The 21,518-nt window shown below is 41.9% G+C and overlaps 1 protein-coding gene across 1 annotated transcript; it reads right to left on the reverse strand.

Moving 5' to 3' along the window:
• Nucleotides 1-5,425: 5,425 nt before the first annotated feature.
• On the reverse strand, nucleotides 5,426-20,980 carry ctnnbip1 (catenin, beta interacting protein 1). The gene is made up of 4 exons (XM_037278990.1): nucleotides 20,823-20,980; nucleotides 12,488-12,602; nucleotides 11,835-11,925; nucleotides 5,426-7,393 (listed from the first exon to the last, which is right to left on the reverse strand). Exons 2-4 carry the CDS (start codon nucleotides 12,581-12,583, stop codon nucleotides 7,335-7,337), a joined length of 246 nt encoding a protein of 81 aa, XP_037134885.1. The 5' UTR covers nucleotides 12,584-12,602; nucleotides 20,823-20,980; the 3' UTR covers nucleotides 5,426-7,334.
• Nucleotides 20,981-21,518: the final 538 nt, after the last annotated feature.

Here is a 21,518-nt window from a genome sequence, read left to right on the forward strand (position 1 = left end):
GCTCATGAAGTAAAATGGCCCTTCAGAGCAAACAGAAATTATGTGAAGTTCTTTCAGAGAAAACCTTAAGGCCAGTGGGTCTGTCTGTGCCAGTGGCAACAAATCACACAGCGAGTGGAAAGTTCTTTACCTTTAAGCTGCCTTTGCAGTCTAAATCAAACACCTGCTCCACATGGGGGAACTTTTAAAACTTTTGCTCTGATTGATTTGCCTCAATTTCAGTTGCTCTCATCCATCTCACATCCTTGGCTTTCGTTGCTGGCCATTTATTAACCTCCAGGCAAGCTTATGTGCACCACCGCATGTGTTGCACATAAGCTTGCCTGGAGGTTAATAAATGTTTTTATGTATATATATATGTATATAATATATATATATATATATATATATATATATATATATATATATATACACATATATATATATATATATACACGTTGATATTTGAGAGACTCAATTGACTCATTTAGCATTATTAATTTTTTAATAGAACTGTTTTAATTTTCTAATTCATTAGTTTTCAACATCTGTTCTATGCTGCACTGTGATTCATGATGTGGCTTGGCAAACGATAGCAAAATATCTCATCGAAAATCATAGAATTTTTGTTTTATATTGTTCCCAAGCTTTCACCTAAATTACTTCTAACATTGAGCCCAGTCAACCGTGTCAGCTGTCTCTCAGGCCCTATTGTTAATGACAAGGCCACGCTATGAGTGAGAATCTGACAGATGGAGGTTACATCATCTGACTTCGGCCCTCCATAGCACTCAAGGAGTCTTCGCGCTGAGCTCCGAGACCGCACCTTTAGCACAACCGCATCCATATGCAGGATGTTGGAGCTTAATTGCCAGCTGTTTGCATTCATCGCTTAGACTAGAGTCAACAGTCTGATGAAAACGTCACAATATGCCAGCTGCGTGTGGCACATTCCTCCAGATGGGCATCAAATTGCTCTGAGTAGTGCAGGTGCCGTGAATAAAACCTGACCTCCTCTGACATAGCACAACAAGGGTTCACAGAGAGGGTCAAGTCGGTGTCAAACGCTCAGCTCTATGGCTTTACTGCCGCAAATGGCTTAAGAGAGGAAGGAGGGGCACTGTGACATGGCTGTCAAAGCCACTCCAGTAATTCATCAGTGATCGGATGCATGGGCCTTTCTGGTTCCCTGGAGACACTTGTGAAAAGTTCAATTTAAGGCCTAAAGGAAACCGACTGATGAATATAAAACATGACGGACATTTGCTACTTTGTCAATTGCCAGAAATTATTTCAGCCTAAATTCCTGTCAGTAAATGTAGTGCCTCCATTCAACCAAACCGGATAAAGAAAACTCAGACATACTTTCGAGAACACCAACGGATCATTGCACCACGTTGCTTCACCCTTGTGATTAAGAGCTGCGTCTCTGTTGTGTGTGGGAAAATCTGCGGTCCATCCAGAGGAAGTGAGCAGTCTGCTCCCCCTTTTTATCCTTGAAGGAGGCTCATATGGTGAGTGGGTGATATCAGAGTGTAAGAGGTTAAAAGTGGCAGCATCAATATCCATGTGTCCCTCCGAGATACCTGCTCAGTTACAGCAATGTGCAGCACAAAAAAATGAAATGCATTCATTATTTTCATTCTATGATTGAACCATTTGGATCACTAGTTGACATTGCAACTCTGCTTGAAGTCATCCATCCATCCATCCATTTTCTGAACCGCTTAGTCCCCACGGGGGTCGCGGGAGTGCTGGAGCCTATCCCAGCCGTCAACGGGCAGTAGGCGGGGGACACCCTGAACCGGTTGCCAGCCGATCGCAGGGTACACAGAGACAAACAACCATTTGCACTCGCACTCACACCTAGGGACAATTTGGAGTCTTCAATCGGCCTACCAAGCATGTTTTTGGGATGTGGGAGGAAACCGGAGTGCCCGGAGAAAACCCACGCGGGCCCGGGGAGAACATGCAAACTCCACACAGGGAGGGCCGGAGGTGGAATCGAACCCGCACCCTCCTAACTGTGAGGCGGACGTGCTACCCAGTGCGCCACCGAGCCGCCCTGCTTGAAGTCAACTAATAGCTAATCCCGCGTTTTTGCCATCTTGTTTTCCAATCCATGCTGTTGCCGTACTAAGACTATAACGCTCTGTGAAGCAGAAAAATATCGGAAGCTCGCTAGCTTCTGCTTACTATTGTTACTGGATTTAAAATATTCCGGCAGTGGGAAACAATGGCAGGAGCGTGAAGATGACAACCACTGAGACGTCACAAGAAATGCATTCATTATAAATTGTTTAGTGCAACACACAAAATGGTGACAGTAAAAAACAAAAGACATGAACTGTAAGCTTCAGATAATTATGTGATAAAACCATTTCACATATTTTCAAACCACCAAATGTGACCTTTGATAAGTTGGAAGCCAGGAGACGCAAGAAAGGATTATAAAACATTATTATAGCACTCTTCTTTCCTCTCTGTCTCTCCATGACCTTTGAATTATTGATTTTGCAGCTTTGTCGGCTTCCTCTTTCCACTCATCTTTTCCTTTCCTCCCTCCCATCATAGACAACCTCTGTATTTTTTGAATTCCTCTCCTTGTTTTTCTTCCATTTCAACACCCAGCATGAACCCCACACACCCACTGCTTGTGTCCATATGCGGGGTGGAAGATAATTGATACAGTGGTTGTTGCTAGCAGAAGCCACGGGGACACGAATGATTTCGGATAAACCATTGGCGAACGGTATTTCATTAAAAACAGCTTTTTTTTTTTTGCTTAACTGACGATGGATGCAAGGAGTATTGTAGGTGTCAATGAAAAATATAATTCTTCATATATCATGACAGAGATAAGGCAGTATGAGTAGGAAATGTCTTGATCAAGATGTTTTCTTACTCAGGTGCACTTTGGGTTTACGTTCCATAGAGCAGCCCCCTTGCCATGTGGGACGTTGCTGTAATTAGGTGGCAACAGCTCACAAGATGCCTGGAAAACACAAACATACTCACACTCTCCAAGAGATACAGGAATGTAGCCAGACAAAAATAAACACAAATCATTATTTTTGAAAGCTGTAAATTTTTGCTATCAAAAAGTATGAGGAATGCAAAAAATAGAAATCAAGGCACAAAAACAAAGCAAAGCATTGCAGAGCAGAGCAGAGAAAAACAAAACAAAACAAAACAAAACAACAACAAAAACAAATAATTACATCAAGCTCATGAGCATATAGGGACGTGGCAACTGGCAGGGACTACAAGCAAAAGCAATGCTCCGACAATGGCCGAAAGGAAGCAGGGAACGTTAAACAAACAGACCGCTGAGGGAATGAGAACACTCGGACAAGACAGTGGCCGAGGGAGCTGATTGGTAGACACAAGGGACAGGGCTGACAAGAACAGGTCAACAGTCCACAGAATTAAGGAAATGGGCAGTGGATGATTTTGTGTTTCCAAAGAACCTGCTGTGTTCTGGGGATGGGGAAAAAAAGCCGGGATAGGGGAATAAGGCGAAACCCCATCCAAGCAATGAGTTGAAAAATCATTTCTATTCTACAATATGATTGACAGTGTCTAAACACAGTAAGAATAAGCACCACCATAAGGATGCCAGGAGAATTTCACAGTTCAAAATAAGAATTGATGTCCAGCCACCCCCAAATTTGGCTCCGTGGCCGTGTGTCACGTTCAGGATAATTCTGTCACAGGTATTCTAAGAATCTGTCTCAGCAAAAGATAATCCAAGGACAGCTGCACGCCCTCTAATTTTAAGCAGAGGCCTGTAGGATACGGGACGTGAGCTGGGACACTTCAACAAAATCAAATCAAATTCAATAAGACGCTCTGTTCCCGAGAGCCGTGGAGAGGTCAGGGCTTGCTCGACTCAACCTGGCATCACTTCACTGTTCACTCGGGCGATTTCATCCACTGTTGCTATGGCAACCACACCTGCAGGCTTATGAAAGCACACGCGGAGGTGAGCGCGAGGTCCCAACACCAAAGCGCTATGAGTGAAGCACTGAATGAGAATTTCGGAGTTTTTATGTCAGTTATAAGGTGAGATTTGGTGTGTTTATTGATCTAGAGGAGAGCGTCACATTGAGCATCATCAATGCTGTACTAAAATGCCCTACAGCGTCAATAAACCATATGTTGTGATTTGCGTGTGAAATTGGTTTTGTTGCCACTTGAGGCAAGACCACTGTGACCTGTAATTTTTCTTCAGTGACCAAACAGAGTGTAAACCAGGACAAAAAAGGCGTACTAAAATAAAACAGAACATCATTGGGTTAACAGCACATTAGAGAAAATTATGTAAGTGAATGAAAAGTCAATGCAACATACTGACCTTCGTGATTGTACTGGTGATTGCGTAATTCGCCTTTGCCAAACTGGCAAAACGAATCATGCAAGCTTTATGTTTATTGATTTTTTTAAAAATGTAATTTTTAGTAAAGAAAATGATAAATTAGTCTTGTTCAATCTTGCTGATGTATTATTATTAGTTTAAATTTGTAATTATGAAGCACTTCAGTCAATTTTTATCCAGCATTCTGCCGTTTGTCCGTCCCTCCATCCTTTTTACAGTTTGAAAAAAGTTTTTGGTCGTATTAGGGTCATTGAAGACTCTTCCCGTAGGTTTGAATGATTGTTATTTCAATCATTGCAGCCACACAAAGTTGCTAACGTTTTACTTGGTAGGTACCAAATACAAACTAAATTAAAACTCTTTTGATAATAGAAGCTATATAATATAGTTTTGGTTATGATGTCCACTATTTTGCACAAACTGCACTGGTGGAGGTTTTAAAACTTACAGATGATTAAAATGTATTACTGACTACATTCTAAAGCATCAGTAGGTAATGGGTCCCCTGATGCAAAGTTTATGTGCTACCAAATTCAAATAATGACATCTCCATATGTGTGTGAGCGGATACAGGAGTGGGAATCCTGGAGGAGGACACAATATCACAAAACCACCTTTGGCTTGTTGCTGGTGAAGAGAAGCTTGAGCAGCAGTGAGAATTTGAGCTACCGTCTCATCTCTTAGTCATGAAGTGAAGGGTGGGCCGCAGAGTGCGTGTGTCTGCATGCACACAACTTTGTGTTGGCTCTTGACGCCGCATTACTGCCGGTCAGCGTGCCTCTCCCTCCTCCGCACTAGATTCCTCTTGGCTTTGCTTCACCCAGTGGGAAGGCACACTCACCCAACAAGGACATGAAAAAAAATATGTACAGCAGAAAGTCTACACACCCCTGTTGAAAGCCCTGTTAATAAACCAGACCAATATTAGTCTGCGTCATTTAACGATCGCAATCGTATTAGTTGCACTAAACCGGCCCCTGCGTCCGATTCATGTCAGACATCTTGTCACTGAAACAGCACTAAATGAAAATTCAACTCAGTGGTGTTCAAGGAAGCTAAAGAGAGCAGTTACTGTTTCAAATGCCTTTAATGTTTCAGTTGGTATAGGTTTGGAAGCTTTAGATCAAGACATTGTCAGCAGCCAAAACAAACAAACAAACAAACAACTAATCAATGATGACCGAGATTAAAATAATATACAAAGTTCCACCTTCTAAAAAATGAAAAAAAAAATCACAGTAAAAAAATCCAACAGCAGCGTGCGCTCTCTTTTTCAGTCACACACACGCACGCTCACACACACACACACACACACACACCAAAAGGTTGCAGAACAACCTCGATGAGCAAAATGTACAGTAAGACAGCTTCAGAAGAGAGGAAAAAAAACAGATGCATAGACAAATAGAAAACAAAAGTAAACAGATATGTCTTTGTCATCCCATCTGTTGGCTGTTCACGTTGGCTGGTGAAGACATTAGGAAAAATAGGAATAAGAAGCGCACGACGAGCAAGGTGAGCTGATGCAAAGACAAGCTTGACTTTCAAACGTTACAATGACATCATTAAGTTATACAAAGTGTACTCAAAACACATTAAATACAGAGTGTGGCTATAGAAAAGCACACTGATTGGTAAAGATAGGCCAAGTCAATTAAAATATTTTATTTTTCAGTCTGAACACAATCTGTGTATCAAAATGTTTTTGTGCCAATATGCCAATTGATAATAGTGCAAGAGAGACAGTACAAACAGAATGCGCACACACAGTTGTGCTATTTTGGTTGATTGTAGTTAAAAATGACCAAATTGTTTTGATCACTGCAACGATGCGTTTGAATAACATGAGGCGGTTAAGTAAACAATAAATTACGTGTCTGTTTTTTTTCTTCAATGTCTCAATGTGTTACTTAAAAAGACAGCACACAATCAGGATTCCCAAGTAACTTTACAATAAACTTTTTTTCCACGTTGCAATAACAACCACATTTTAAGAATGTGCACCTGTCTTGTAGTGTCTTTTTTTTTTCTGTTTCACACATGTTAAAAAATAAAGCAGCACAAGCGCAACGTGGGGCTTCGTTTCAAAGGGTGGGGGGATCCCATAAATCACACCGAATCTGTCACCCCGCCCAATAATTGGCGACTGGTGATGAATGGTGGGCCAGCTGTGAACGTGAACATGCACACATATGTATGGACTAACTGCTCAATTTAGCATGTGCGTTCAACTAAAAGTGAATAAAGGCCATGTGTACTGTTTGTAAAAGCATTTTCATTCTTGAACAATGAGTGTTCCTAAAAGCCTTTAGCCTTTCGAGGCTTCTGGTTGCTCAAAATGCACTCGAGCATTGACATGCGTGTTTACATGGGAAGTTTTTTCCCTCTTTAAAACTCCATAATGTGTGGGCACCAATGTTTTTGACCTTGTATACAGGAATTCAAGCGTGCTTTGACAGAACCTGACACACCTCCATAGTGTTGAGGGAATCTGTGATAAAACTGTGATGGTCAACAACACAAATCTAAACCCGGGTGGAGGAGAAATAATGCTCAGCAGTTGCCACAGATGACGAGATGATCGGTGGACAAGTGAACGCTGCAGTGACTTTATGGCACAAATTTCTTAAAGGAGCAGCTGGTGTTTAGAAAGGAGGCCCCACCGATTAATCACGGCAGTCACCACACATCGCCGCTTCTCACTTGATCCACCACGTGACCGACAAAACAACAAAAAAGAAACTACATCTGATGTTCATCCACACAATTTGAGCATCAAGGCCGCCAGCCGCTTTAACGGCTGACCGAGCACTTGAGCCGCGGCCATCCGCTTTCCTTTAAATTGGAGAGGAAACGGACAGAGCGAGCGTGTCTGCCCCTTCCGGTTCCTTCCTCCATTCTTGAACTCTTCTGTGTTACGTACATATGAGGATTTGGCCGGGGCTGGGTGAGGCCAGATGCGGGTCGGGGCTCGTGGTCACTGTCGTCGATCCTCCGTCTCTGACCGCGAGAACGCCATCACTACGTCCTCTGCACCTGTCGGACAAAGAGTCAGAAAGGAGATGGTTTTTGGAGTCCATCTTTTGGAAGCTCGATCTGTCGTCATGTCCTGCGAGACATGTCAGTTCACCTCCAGATGACCCGGCCTGTCTATTTTGCGGCGGCTAAAACTTGTGTTCTCCTCAAAATAGCACCGTGCTGATGGGGACTTTCAAAGCAGCAGACGTTTTCCTGCGCCCTCCCTCAGATCGTGTCTTCTTGCTTGGTTTGTGCTACGACATGCACAATCAGCGGTGGGACCTGATATGGACAGGTTTGTGCCTTCCCAAATCATGTCAAGTCAATTTACCATATGGAGATGGAGATGCATCGCAGATGATCAGTGAGCGCTGCAGTGACTTTATGGCGCAAATTTCTTAAAGGAGCAGCTGGCGTTTAGAAAGGAGACCCCACGGCTCATGAAAACATGACTCCATTTTCAGAATAATTGTCTACAGTGAACTTCCACCAATGTGGTCTTCACTATTCAATAATTCACCTATTAGTGGCGGCCATTTTGGAATTAGTTTGACCAGTTCTGGAATACTTAAGTCATCTATCTACATTATGAAGAAATATTGATGGAACGAGTTGGTAAATAAACTAACCAAAAAATTGTTAATCAAAATCCCGTAACAAGTCCGACATACAATAGCATACATGCACAAGGATTCAGGTTCCAACATAAACTCCAATTGAAAAGACATTTCTTGTTCAACTCTCATTCTTGCCTGTATGTTGATGAATTGAATGTTGACATAAATAGCACCAACACCTTTTCAGACACCCATGAAGGAAACCAGCCAGTGACTGGGAAAAAAAGAAAGCTGTTATCTCCACAGCCCTCAAGTGCCTGTTGGATTTAATTACTGTGCAGATATCAAAGTAGGCCAGAGACCTTGAGCTTTCGTCTTTATTTGGCACAAACAGCGGACCCTCCTCAACAGAGTCAGACAGACGATTGTGTTTCTATATGGAATTGAGGTTGAGCTTGGGGGAGGGGGTTGGATGGGTGCTTTTAATGTGAACTTTGAAGCTTCTTGTCTCATGGGAGTTTACCGGCCAACTAAATGAGGTTGTGGTAATAAAGTGAACGCAAATAGGCAGCGGCGTGTTGACATTTGCTGTTAAGAAGGTAGGTGCACCTCAGGAGGATGAACACCTCAATTTCACAACGACATTTCGGCCGAATTGTGCATCATAAAACATTTGACACCGCCTGAGTGGAATGACTAAAAGGACGAATGGAACTAGGAGAGAATGGGCAGTCCGCATCAGTTACATGTTAAGAGTCATGTTCGGACCTTGCTCGGCCACTAACAAACAGACATACACGCCCTTTAATGCACAATAAAGCACTACACAAAGAAGCTGAGGCTTACGCACTGGAAAGGCCGGGCCCCTTAAAGCCGTTGCCAGGCGACAGATAATGGCCAGAATGCTGCAGGCAAAATGCTTTGAGCTTCAGCACAGCTCAATATCCGTCTGTAGTCCATGCCCCCCCACCTCACTGTATGAGTGATCAAGCTTAACAAGTTGACAATAACAAACAGATAAGCTACACATTTCAATAATGAATCACAGCTTACTTGATTATAGATCGGTGAAATGTTTAATAAAAACTACTGTTTCCTTAAAAAGACAGTAGCAGACATGAGGGTGGAAGATCGACTTGTCCTTGCAAAACACACCTTCTGAAGTAGACATTTGGGAAGCGAGCCATGAGCTAAAAAGTGTAGATGTGACTCATAACCAACCAGTATGTTAATGAATATGTGAGCTTCACCGATGATGTTTGTACTTGCTAAAAGGGTGTAAGACAATGTGCGGAATATTTGTTGAATATTCCATGATAAAACTATGCTGTACGGCAATCATGAAAAAGCCTGCAGTGGATACACAAAGCAACTCCGACTGATTAAGGACACCTAGGTTAGACTGGCGGCATATTTGCGCTGAAACATTTTTGCAATCGAAATTAAAGCGTATTGAAAGCTAAAATGGAGTTTATACATCTTCACAGACTTGTTTTGAATTTGAAATTCTGTCTTACATAACAAGTCTGCATTTTCCAAAACTGTAAAGCAAATATAAGACATTTGACTCACTTCAAGGTCGTCAAGTGAAATAAGAAACCATATTTATGCATGAGGAGATGCCACTGACAGAGAATCAAAATATCACACTAAGGCTGTGTAATTTGCACGCCAGCTCCCTTCTTATTCAGAATCCACTGCCGCAGCATGTCGCAACAACACCAAAAGCCCACAGGGGAGCTTAGATTTCCCGGGACAAGTAAAGTTGCTATGGAAACTCCTTTACGAATCGCTCCGCCTTGGTTGAGGCAGCTTTATGTTTCTGAGACAGAGAACTGTTAAATAAGACTAGATAACGAGTTCATTGGTTTTACTGTGACGCCAACTGAAATTTTAGCTATTTAACAAATGCCGTTGTTTGAATAAAATGTTGTTATCTCAGAATAACCGAATTTCCCGTATTATAAGTGGCAGCTTTTTTCATAGTTTGGTGCGACTTATACTCGGTAGCAACTTATGTGTGAACCTATTAACATATTATATCATTTATTTTCACACAAGAGGGCGCTCTAGGCCTGTGGAATAATTGGAACTGCAACTGACGATGAGTCTGATGTAAGCGACGTAGAAGAGGAAGCGCCACATCTTCTACCTCCGGAGTTGTTTAAAAGTGACAACGTTTGCTGTGCCCCTGCTGCCCTCTTACTAATCGATGAGGCTATGTCTGACATGACCCGCTATCACGCCATGATGAGAACCTGCAGCTATTGAAAGGGACCATGTGACCTTTGCATTTTTTTTTCTGTAGCTTCAATGCATTTCTAACACATCAGCCTATTATCGTGTCATGTCGAAGGGAACACTTGGCTTGCTGAGACGGAGGAGACATCCACCCCGGAGTCTTTCAAAATGTTGTAAATATAGAATGTTTACTTTTCAATCACAGCTATTTTCATACCAATATAAAATGTATGACATACTATGTAATGTAACAACAAAGCAACATAAGGGTCCATTACAGACAATCGCACAAGCGCAAGGAAGAAGGAAGTGGAGAAATGGGTGCCATCATGTTACTAATTCGGCTGCAGTTTTTGTCAGGTTGACAACATGTCTATTTTTGTCATTCTGAAGTAAGATTTGCACAGCTTGATCCCTTTTAGAAAAAAAAAAATCAAGTGTACAATTACAATGTAGGCAATCAACTTTAATTTTCTTTCATTATCCCCAAAACTATATTATGCAGTTATTTCTTATACTCGAGTTCCTAATATGTATCACAGAGAAATAAGAATTTTAGATGAGTAATTTTCAGATTTAAGTGGCGAGCTGATTACTAAAAAAAAAATAGTTGCACAATTACAGCATATAAATGAGATAAAATCTCAGAATTCATATTAATGAATCTAATCACCTTGATGGTTGGAGCGGTTGTCCTTGAGCGGTGAACTGAACATTTCCAAGTGATTAACGGCACTTTAGGTAATTCCATGAGGCCTAATCACTGCACTTTGGATAAGATGAACACCACTAATTATTTATTAGCACACAGTGAGAGTGGGCCGGCAGTCTGCCACCAGACACTAAATGTGTCTTTTTGTGATGTATTATGCATACCCAGCACACCTTTGGCCAGCTGTGCAGGTTCATAAGTACAGAGGGTTTGCCTATTTGCCTATATACACACATGCACACACACACATACATATTATTGTTTACACACACGCACGCACACACATAAGATTATCGTTAACATCCATCCATCCATCCATACGTACGTACATACATACATACATAAACAAAAATCTTATGTGTCTATACGTCTGTCCACCTTTCTGTATGCATCTGTGTACCCATCTCTAATATGTGTAACACTTGTAATATGACGCAGAACAGCATAAAACACTGCAGCCCATTGAAGGTCTGTGCAAAGTCATGCGGTCTGTCCATTTAAACAGCGTCATCTTGTGGCAGTCTCATGACAAAGGAGTGGTTGGAGCAAAAATGTGGTCAAAAGCGCCATCTGATGGCAGAAATCAATCACAGCAACCATAGCTCACTATGAAATGACAGTCTATGAATACTCGGTTGACAGAGGTCAGACTTGCGATGTTAAGAATTCTGTACGGACACATGTGAAAAGCAACCGTTGGGGGGGGAAAAAAAAAAAGCGCACTCAGCACACAGGATGATTCATTCTCTTGCAGTCAGTTTCTTTGCTACTGTGAGTAATCTTTCAGTGCTGTGGGGACAGTGAGTGGGGGCTCGAGTCAGGGAATGTGGGAGTTCTGCCGGAGTGCACACACCAGAAAAATGTGTGAACTCACAAAGATGCCAATGTGATGTGTTGAATACCATACGCTGGACGTTCTGCTGCGCGTAAGAGTGAGAGTCAGTCTTACCCTGATCAATACTGTGCTGTGGCAGCTGGCTCATCTGACTGTGGACCACACCTGCATAATTCCGGAGAAAAGCCTCTTCACTTGGCGTAAGCTGTAAATAATGTGCCGAAAAGATGCCATTAGTAAAGTTCCCTTTTACCAAGATGCTGCATGTTTATTATTACGGTTGTATTTTCATATGACACATCAAATTATTGAATTAATTATTTATTCATCGCTCATTTTATTTTATTTTATTTATTATTTATGGTTTGTGCCTTCCTGTTTTTGTTTTGTGTCGCCTACTTGTATGTCTCGTCACCGTGGGATGGAGGAAACGGAATTTCGGTTTCTTTGTGTGTCTTGACATATGAAGGGATTGACAATAAAGCTGACTTTGACTTTGATCATGTAGCTGAAAAGGATAACCAAAATATTAGAAACAGCCCTCAGTATGAGGCAGTGCTGTTCCCAACTACTCCAAATGCCAAAATATAACAATATTTCAGTTGGTACCGATTTGAACAGTACGGTTTACAAATGCAGAATGCGGCTCATAAGGTGGTGCAGATTGAGGTCTCATGTTGTGGCAATGGAGTTCACACGATCACAACTGATGCAAGCTAATGTAGACGTAAAATCAGCTCAACATGATCATTGCGTGTTCTACGTACATTTGATCCCATTTTTTTTAGCATTAGCAGGACCCGCACTTTCTGTTGGATGTACATGTCTTCAGGAGACTTTCCCGGGGCCTCCTCGCGGTTCATCCCCCCTGCTCCTGTGGCTCTGCGTGCACACAAAAAAACAACAATAAAACAGACAGATTACTTATAAAATAAAACCACAATTAAAAACTAACTACCCCATGAAATACTGAATATACTTTGACCTGAGGTCTAAATAAATCCTCCATTTTTTTTTTAAAGCAAAGTCTTTGCTTCAAAGCTTTGTAGCGATCACTTTCCCACAAGGACTAATTGTTATTGTCACACAAATTACTGCATTGTAAAAGACGGACAATGAAAATTTTTGAATCATTTCACACTTACAAAGGAAGATGAAGCTAAATTTGTTTACCCCAGAGCAGAATTACCTAACTTACTAAAATAGGACATATATGGTCACCAACGCAAGGTATCGAGATTAGCTAATTTTTACTCTAGCCTTGAACAGATTGCATTGCCTTTACCACTGGTCAAGGATAGACACAGCTACTGGTGCACTTTCAATTACTTTGTACTTAACGGAACAAAAAGCATCAAGATAAACTGTATACACAAGTTGCTAAGACCAAAACTGACACCCGTGCACTCAGCATGCCAGACTTACTAACGGTTAGCCAGTACACTCTTTATTTGCCGACTCCCACGTCACTCACCAGGCCAGGCACACACACATTTAAAGTAACAGACATTTATGTGGAATGTGAGGACAATAATACCTGCAGTTCACATGCACATTTTGTGGTTTGATCCAAAATGATTTTTCCTATCCATTAATCAAAGGACTAGTCGAACAATCAGAATAATTTATTCTAAAAATATTTGACAGTTGTATGTCACTTGGGGTTTTTCCCTTGCGGCCGTGGGGAAATCTCGAAAAGCCAGTGCAAGTCCTGGCGTCTAAATTCTATGACAACAAATTCAAGAAGACAGACATAGCATTGTCTCCTTCAGCAAATCATGTCAGCATTCAATGTGTCATCGCCTTGTCTCCGAAAGTCACTTTGTAGATTGGCCACCTGAGCTACGCTAGCAGTAGCATTTCATGTGAATGTTATTTAACCAGAAATGCAAAAGTGTTCTACAGTCTCATAAATTGATGATCTCACACCAGAGAACCCAGCCCCCCACCCGCCACCCCCTGAGGCAGGAATAAATCGTTAGAAGCTCCTCAGTAGTCCCAGCTACACAGTTGGCAAGGCCTCATTAATATTTAATGTGATTTTCCCACAGATCTCATCCTTGCCCGCTACTTCCATCTCTTCTACCCGGTCTAACTAATGACCTATTTTCACCGTCAGTCTGCAGAGATGCAAAATATAGGAAAAGAGGGAGGGAGTGGGGATCTTTGTTAAAAGACGATAAAAGAAATCAGCAAAGCACACCCGCATCAAAGTCATCGCATTGGACCTATCACGCACCGAGCATGCGGTGGAACTTCATAAACAACCAAATCTCGTGAAATAAATGCAAGCTCTGCTTTACACAAAAGTCATGAATCTAAATGAAACATTAGACTATAACCCTGGGAGAGCAGCATATCCGTATGCAATGATTTGTTCTTCTCTAAGAATTTATCTTCAAGAGTCACAGTGACTCGGCCAGTTCTGGCAATCTAGTTCAGCCTCTTATCTCCATAAAAGGGCCACTAATACATGTTGACAGGTTCTTTGATGCAGGGCTATAGTTAATTGAGCAGTTGACTCAAATAGGGATGCGAGTACATGGATGGAGCTGCTGTTTTGGTAGCTACTGTGAGCAAGTGAATTGACTATGATCTGATCCCATGCTTCTTTACCAATGTCTGTTTCATTTGCGTGTTCCCTTTCACCATTGTCTACATATATTTTAAGCAGAGGACTGAAAACTGTTGGGTTACAAGTAACCCAAATTGGGTGAAATCGCTAACGTAGCACTGGGTCCTAAAGGGGATGGCGCAGTTATACCCAGCGCATTAGGTTCAAACCAACATTTTTCCTTGTCACATGGATGATGTGATACGATTCCATCTTCATCCCAATTTGCTAGGTCAAAATAATAAACCCAACCTGGTCTAAAAGTCCCAGTCTGCTCAGAATCTACAGCCACCCAGCCAGTGGAAAGGAAAACTACAAATTTTTTACTGTGCACTTCTCAACAAGTCATTTATTTTCAAGGATAATGTTTTAAAATGGGTTTCAAATGCTATTGAACTGTTTTGGATCATAATTTGTGGTACAATTGAAATTTGCACTATTCTACAAACATTCAAATCAAAATCTGATGGCAACGATTGTAAGACTTAAGAATAGGATAAGAAAGGAATATTTTATGAGCCAACGCATAACACATCGTGAGTTATGGAGACGGATGTAAACGCACACTCCTTGGAAAATAATCAAAATCACCACGTTTCCCTGCATTTAGCGGACCATCAATGACGAATAGTCACAAGGTGTTGCCTCAAAACCCCCCTCCTCCCCAAGAGTGGAACGATTATACAACAAAGGCTCATTAATATTCATACCTATTTTGAGACGAATAACATTTTCACATCTGCTTTTGGCGGGACAAAAGGCTTTAATGTTTCACATCCATTTTCTGTGCAAAATAGGACAACTGCTTTTATGAAAAGCGTGTTTGGATCTGCTTGATGTTGGCACCTGATGTTTGAATATGTGTACCGTAATTTTCGGACTATAAGTCGCGGTTTTTTTTCATAGTTTGGGTGGGGGGGCGACTTATACTCAGGAGCGATTTATATACATATATATGGGGTTTTTTCACTTTTTTGGGCATTTTATGGCTGGTGCGACTTATACTCCGGTGCGACTTATAGTCCGAAAATTACGGTACATATTTGGAGTCCTAACAGTATCTAGGCTCCACAATGTCCCGATGGGTGTAATTTGTTTTTTTGTCCGGCTAAAAAAGACGAAAATGTCCAGCATCAGTGCTTAAATGCAGATTTTGGTGACGCAAAATTGTCATTTTGAGCAGAATGGGCAGGACATTCATCCTTTACAACTAACCAGCGCACTATGCTTTTCTAAGAAGTCAGAGAGGAATCGGGCCTCATATTCAACCATTAGAGCTATTTCTAAAGTAAAAATATTTACAAGTTGACATTTTAAGAATTATATATGTATACACACACATATATATATACACACATATATATATACACATATATATATATATATATATATATATATATATATATATATATATATATATATATATACACACATATATATACATATATATGCACGCGCGCGCGCGCACGCGCACACACGCACGCGCACACACACACGCGCACACACACACACGCGCGCACACACGCACACACGCACACACGCACACACGCACACACGCACACACACACACACACACACACACACACACACACACACACACACACACACACACACACACACACACACACACACACACACACTTCAAACTTGGGTCTTGGAAAAGAGGGGGTCATCTTATAATCAGGGTCGTCTTATATTATTATAATACGGTATATGTAAAAGCTATTCTACAAACGTACACATTACAGATAGATTAAAAACGTTTTGCAAACGCTCAACTCACAAAAACATTTCTGATGTGCCTGTGCTCAAACATAGTGCCCGAAAATTGAGAAAATAATTTTTATTTTCCGGCTGGTGAATTGCTATGAATGCAATTCTTTAAAAAAATACATAAAGCAGCGTTAAGTGTATGAATTGAACTTTTCGGTTGAATGACAACAATAAAGGATGCCGTCAAGCTCCTTTGTGTGGGTCTGATAGGTGGGTTGGATATACACTAATCCCTTGAGGGAAGCTCGAATGGGATCAGACACATACTGCTAATATTCCAGACGGAATCAAAGACGTTCTTTAATGCTGAGCGCAGTCCAACCCCCCCCAGCATCCCCATCCCGCCAGCCAACCCCCAAATCCCTTCACCCTTCGCTGTTATGTTGGTGCTGAGGCGCTAATGGGTATCACAACTCAAGAAAAATCCCATCTGCACGACAACAACCTCATCCTTACACAGGCTTTCAGATCAATTTGGTCAATTCTGATTTGCTTTACAGGTATATTACATCTATGTGTTTAAACAGCAGGAAACTGAACCAATGTTGGCAGTATATGATGATAAAAAAATCTAGTTTTAAAATACAGTGCACACAAATCTGCCTTTTTTTAAGTTCTTAGTAGTGATGGGCAATTGAGCATAACAAATTGTTTGCTCAAATAAAATGATGATGGAGTGCACCAAACTATTTGGCGCTGTTGATTCAGTCTTGACTCATTTGTGGACTTAAGATGAAGAAAAAGGACATTCAGAACATTCTGAAGAAAGATCCTCCGATCCCCTTCACAACCCTGTAGAAACTTATGGGCGTTAATGAATAACTAATGATCATCAAGCAAATATGTAGTCAAATACCCCTTCCTATCCACAGATAACATCAACATTTCTTGAATGATAATACCGCAATTGATAAATGGATGCGTTCTCCTTTAATTCATTTTCTACTGCTGCTAAATACAATAATTTGTGTGGTTAATACTTTTCGTCCCACATTCCCTCCTTGCACCAGGACAGCAAAACGCTTTGCCATTCAGTCGGCTGGAAGCTCGAGGATAATTGTAGCATTCATGGGCAGTTTCTGAATGCTGTATCATAGTATCATTTGTTTTGACATTTATGCTGACAAATGCTTTGAATGGAGCACAGTTACCATCAGTACATGCGCGTATTTAAGATTGGAATTTCCTTTCATTGGACGACTATCGCCTTCTCAACTACAGCAGCACCGCTGCGTGGATACATGCTAAACTGAAAGCATAGTGTGGCAATTATTTGAGTTTTTTTCCAAGATGGAAACACTATTTATGAGGACTCCGTAAAGTGCCCATTTGGCAAGCTCCTGCAAATGATACGGTCTTCCTTATTTGCTGAATGCCACAGTAGTGCGACATTTCTAAAAGACAGCAGAACGTTAAATTTAGAACACTATAAATAGCACACCAATTTAGTCATTTATGACATAGCATTTAGCGTCTTAGTGAGAAGATGAGAAATTCATGAAAGATATGAACAATCACTGACTGCGCTGAGTCTGCTTTGGGGGATAACATGCAATGTGATAGGTCCTCCTATTTGCAGAGGGTCACGAAGGGCAGAGAGTGTCACTGAGGCACGGCTCTGTCCACTTGTGCCACTTGGCTGACTCCGCAGCTCACATGATGCACAACAGCGGACTGTGTTGACACAAATCAAACTCCTTCAGGAAGCAGATGCACAGGAAATAAGGCAACAATGAGTCTCCTCCCAAAAGTTTAGTAAGTGGAATTGAGACATACAGACGGTAAACGTCCACGCTGAACTCTGGATGATTTGCAGAAAAGCAGAGCAAAATCAATAGCTTGAATTCGCAAGTGGGGCGCTCTAGTAACCTCGGCGAATGTGCGGGGAAACTCAAGTAGGCTGCCAGCAAGCATGGTGCAGCGGGTGCCAACTGAACTGCCAACGGTCTGGCCCGCTTCTGGAAAGCAGCTATGTGGCCACAGGAATAAAACATACTGAATTATGTCCAAGTAAATTTGGACAGACTTCTCTCTAACTGGTATGCTGGCAACCAGCAGTAGAAGAACTCGAAGCTGCTGTCATCTGTGTTTTGGAGTTTCAACTGTCCACGGCTACACGCATTCATTTTCTGTTCCACTCTACCAAAACTTACTGGTGTTTTTTATTCATTCACGCAGCCTTTTCCGTGCCTGCCGAGGTAATAACTGCTAACTGACTCAATCGGCACTCGGCCGTGAGACTCAGATGACACGACACCAGAGGCCGAAGGAAAAGCTTTGCTTCGACTTAGTGAACGTCGACGGGCTGCCCGTATTGAACGCCACCTACTCACATGGACTGTGCCTACAACAATGGCTACAGTATTGGCAAACAATGGTAATGAACTGGATTGTGACCGATAAGTAGGTCATGTCTTGTTGTCACCACTTGAGGCATAAACTCAAACAATCTAGCTCAACCGAACAGATCTGCTTCAAAGATGGCTAAGGTGAAGCTAGAAAAGAAGCCTTCTTCACATAATGGTGCACATCTGGGAGACAGTTTACATGGGTTGGTTGATGTTTTAATTCGCAACATGGGCTCTGCAGTTGATGTTGAGAATTGCAATAGAGTAGGGAATGAATAGGGACTGAAAACATGAATCCCTTGCAACGTTTTTTTTGGGGGGGGGAATCCGATGTGTTGTCTCACTGGTGGAGTAGATGCAGGATCAGTCATAATGAGTTTCTCCCAGAGTTCTTGCACAGGGATGCTCAAAGGAACCGCAACAGAAGCTGCAGCCTTTAAGTTGCTCCCTGGGGGTTTAGGCTGAAAGATTTCAAACGTGTGCACGTCGAGGCACAGAATTAAATTCTGACTTGAGAATATGATCTCTGTGCAAGGGGAAAACGCCATGAGCAACGTGCAGAGATGTCAGCCACAGAATGGAATACGGGCTGTCGTGATCAAATATTTTTAGAATCTATTCTATAGTTTATCCCATCGATTAATCAAAGAATCTGATTTTATTCATATAAAGGTGATTCATTTGATAATCAGTTTGTTGTCAATTAATTTTGACCGCCAGCACTAAATTGAACCTCTGCAGCTAAATTCTCAGTGGACGCTGACTGGCCTCACAAATTTTCATTTTAGGAAAAATAAATACAGTCGTACTTTTACTTCCGAAGTCGAAAATTGGTTCGTAAGAAGATGCAAAGATTACATCTATTCACATTAGGCTATTATTTTTTTCCCTTTGCATCGGGGCTCGACCTACTGTGCAGCATTTTCATGGAAACACGACTTCAGAACATTCAGAAGCACAGCAGAGTATGATTTTTCATTAGTATTAGCTGTTGATTTTCACCTATTATCATTATTATCTTTGTGGGCTGAACCGTTCGGGTACATCGCACAGGCCAAGATGGTCACCTGAAGCCGATGAAGGAAATTGTAATTATGTTCAACGGGCATCTGTTTGAACAAGTTGCATCGAGTCACGAAAGGACATATGCAGTTTTCGAGCCAATGTAACAGACCACAGGAGGATACTGTATGGCCCGGTAATGTTGACAGGGTGTCAAAAGAATGTGCCAAGCCAAGCAGGAGGCTGTGAGCTGATCTGCAGTTCACAGGCAACTGATAAACAACTATGGTCAACTCAATAAATACATAATAATAATCACTTGCCAAAATAACAGAATTGGGCCCCCCACAAGCCATTCAGTGAGGCTGATGTACAGAGTGAGGTTGACATATTGCGGCACATGAGAACAGACGTTCGTTGCCAGGAGGAGGTCGCAGCACTTGACCCCATCGGGCCGCCGCTCTCCCCAATGCTCCTGAAAGGATGCCAGCTTCAATACATAAATGGCTGTCGGCAACCTCACATGCAGAAAGCGAACACTGTGAGACAGGGTGGCACAATGCATCCATGCAGGCATGATCCCAAAATAGAAATGCCGAGAAGGAGTTGAGCCATTAGCGGATTCACACAGGAAAAGCAATTGACGTGCATTTGTGGTTGGAAAAACATGAACACACAAGAGTAAAGTAAGTGTACTCCTTATAGAGTTTAAATGTACATGATCTATTGAGCTGAAATAAAGCCAGTGATTCCCATCTACTGTGAGGCGATGAATCAGTAAAGGTCGGGAAACATTGCTATTATATAGTTATAGATACGAATGAATGAATCCAACTTCATTGTTGATGCTGGATGGACATTACTTTTGACTGACAGTTCCTTTCACAATGTCACGCGTTGTACTCGTACATCTACACGAAATACAAATTAAACTCACAAAACGCGTTTTTCTTTAAAAGAGAAAAAGCTAATTACAGTGATGGGTTCAAGCGTTCATGTTGCGGGACGTTCAAACTGTAGCAGCGCTGCCGCTAGCATGCAAGGGAACATTTCGGTCAACATTTTGAACATTTTCTCCCGATCATGGCATCGACTAGCGTTTGGGTATGACTAAACGTTTATTTGTTTACTAGACACAGAGAGGTACCACTTAATACGCACTGCCCAGAGTAAAGTAGCCAATGCTAAGGTGCCAAGCTAACTGGCTAGCACGCCCGAGACAAAAGCCTTGAATGCAGAAGTTCCTTTGGGTGCGAACGCCAACCAGGTGCCGCTACTCTGCGCGAGGGCTAGGAAGCCAGCGGTTTGGAAAACACCCCGAAGCCGCCGACGATCATGTGTAGGAAGGAACAATGGTGATCTTACCCCTCCTGGTCCAGCTTTTCTTTCTTGTGCGCTGTGTTTGAATGGAGTGTGTCGTCCTGTTCCGGGGTCACATCACTCCTGTCGGCGCACAGCGGCTCAACGCAGCGCTCCTGCTGCTGTGTGTAACGCCGCTCTTAGCCACTTGGGGCGCTGTGTAGCCAGCCCTGCCCACACCGTACGGCCCCCCGATTAAATCGGATACGAAACTATAAATATCCCTTGAATACACAGCCCCCAAATGAATAAATGACTGAATGAATAAATACACAAACAAATGACTCTCTTGACATTCACGGCCTTTGTTTCTCATAAGAGAGGGTGAATTATGAACAGATTTGAACATGTTTCCCAAATGTTACTGTTTTCTTTTTCATAAAACTTGAAATATATTTAGATGTTCAGAGTATAAATCACTGATAACAATTGCGTGAAATTATTAACATCAGTCTCCACACAGACAAATATCAGCCATTATTAATAAAAACATCATATAAGGTCATTTGAGTAACTTTGATGTCTTGGAAGTGTTAATTAAGCTGTCTGACCTTCATAGTAATCAATCAGTACCAAAGAAATAGGTCTCGATTTGAAAAAGCATGGTCACCCCGGAAGAGGCTTCACAGATGTCTTTTTTTTTACGCCCAGACAACACAGTGGTATAAGTGGTTAGCACGCCTGCATCACAATTCTGAGATG

This window comes from Syngnathus acus, chromosome 2 (genome assembly GCF_901709675.1).
Source record: "Syngnathus acus chromosome 2, fSynAcu1.2, whole genome shotgun sequence".
Classification (NCBI taxonomy): domain Eukaryota; kingdom Metazoa; phylum Chordata; class Actinopteri; order Syngnathiformes; family Syngnathidae; genus Syngnathus; species Syngnathus acus.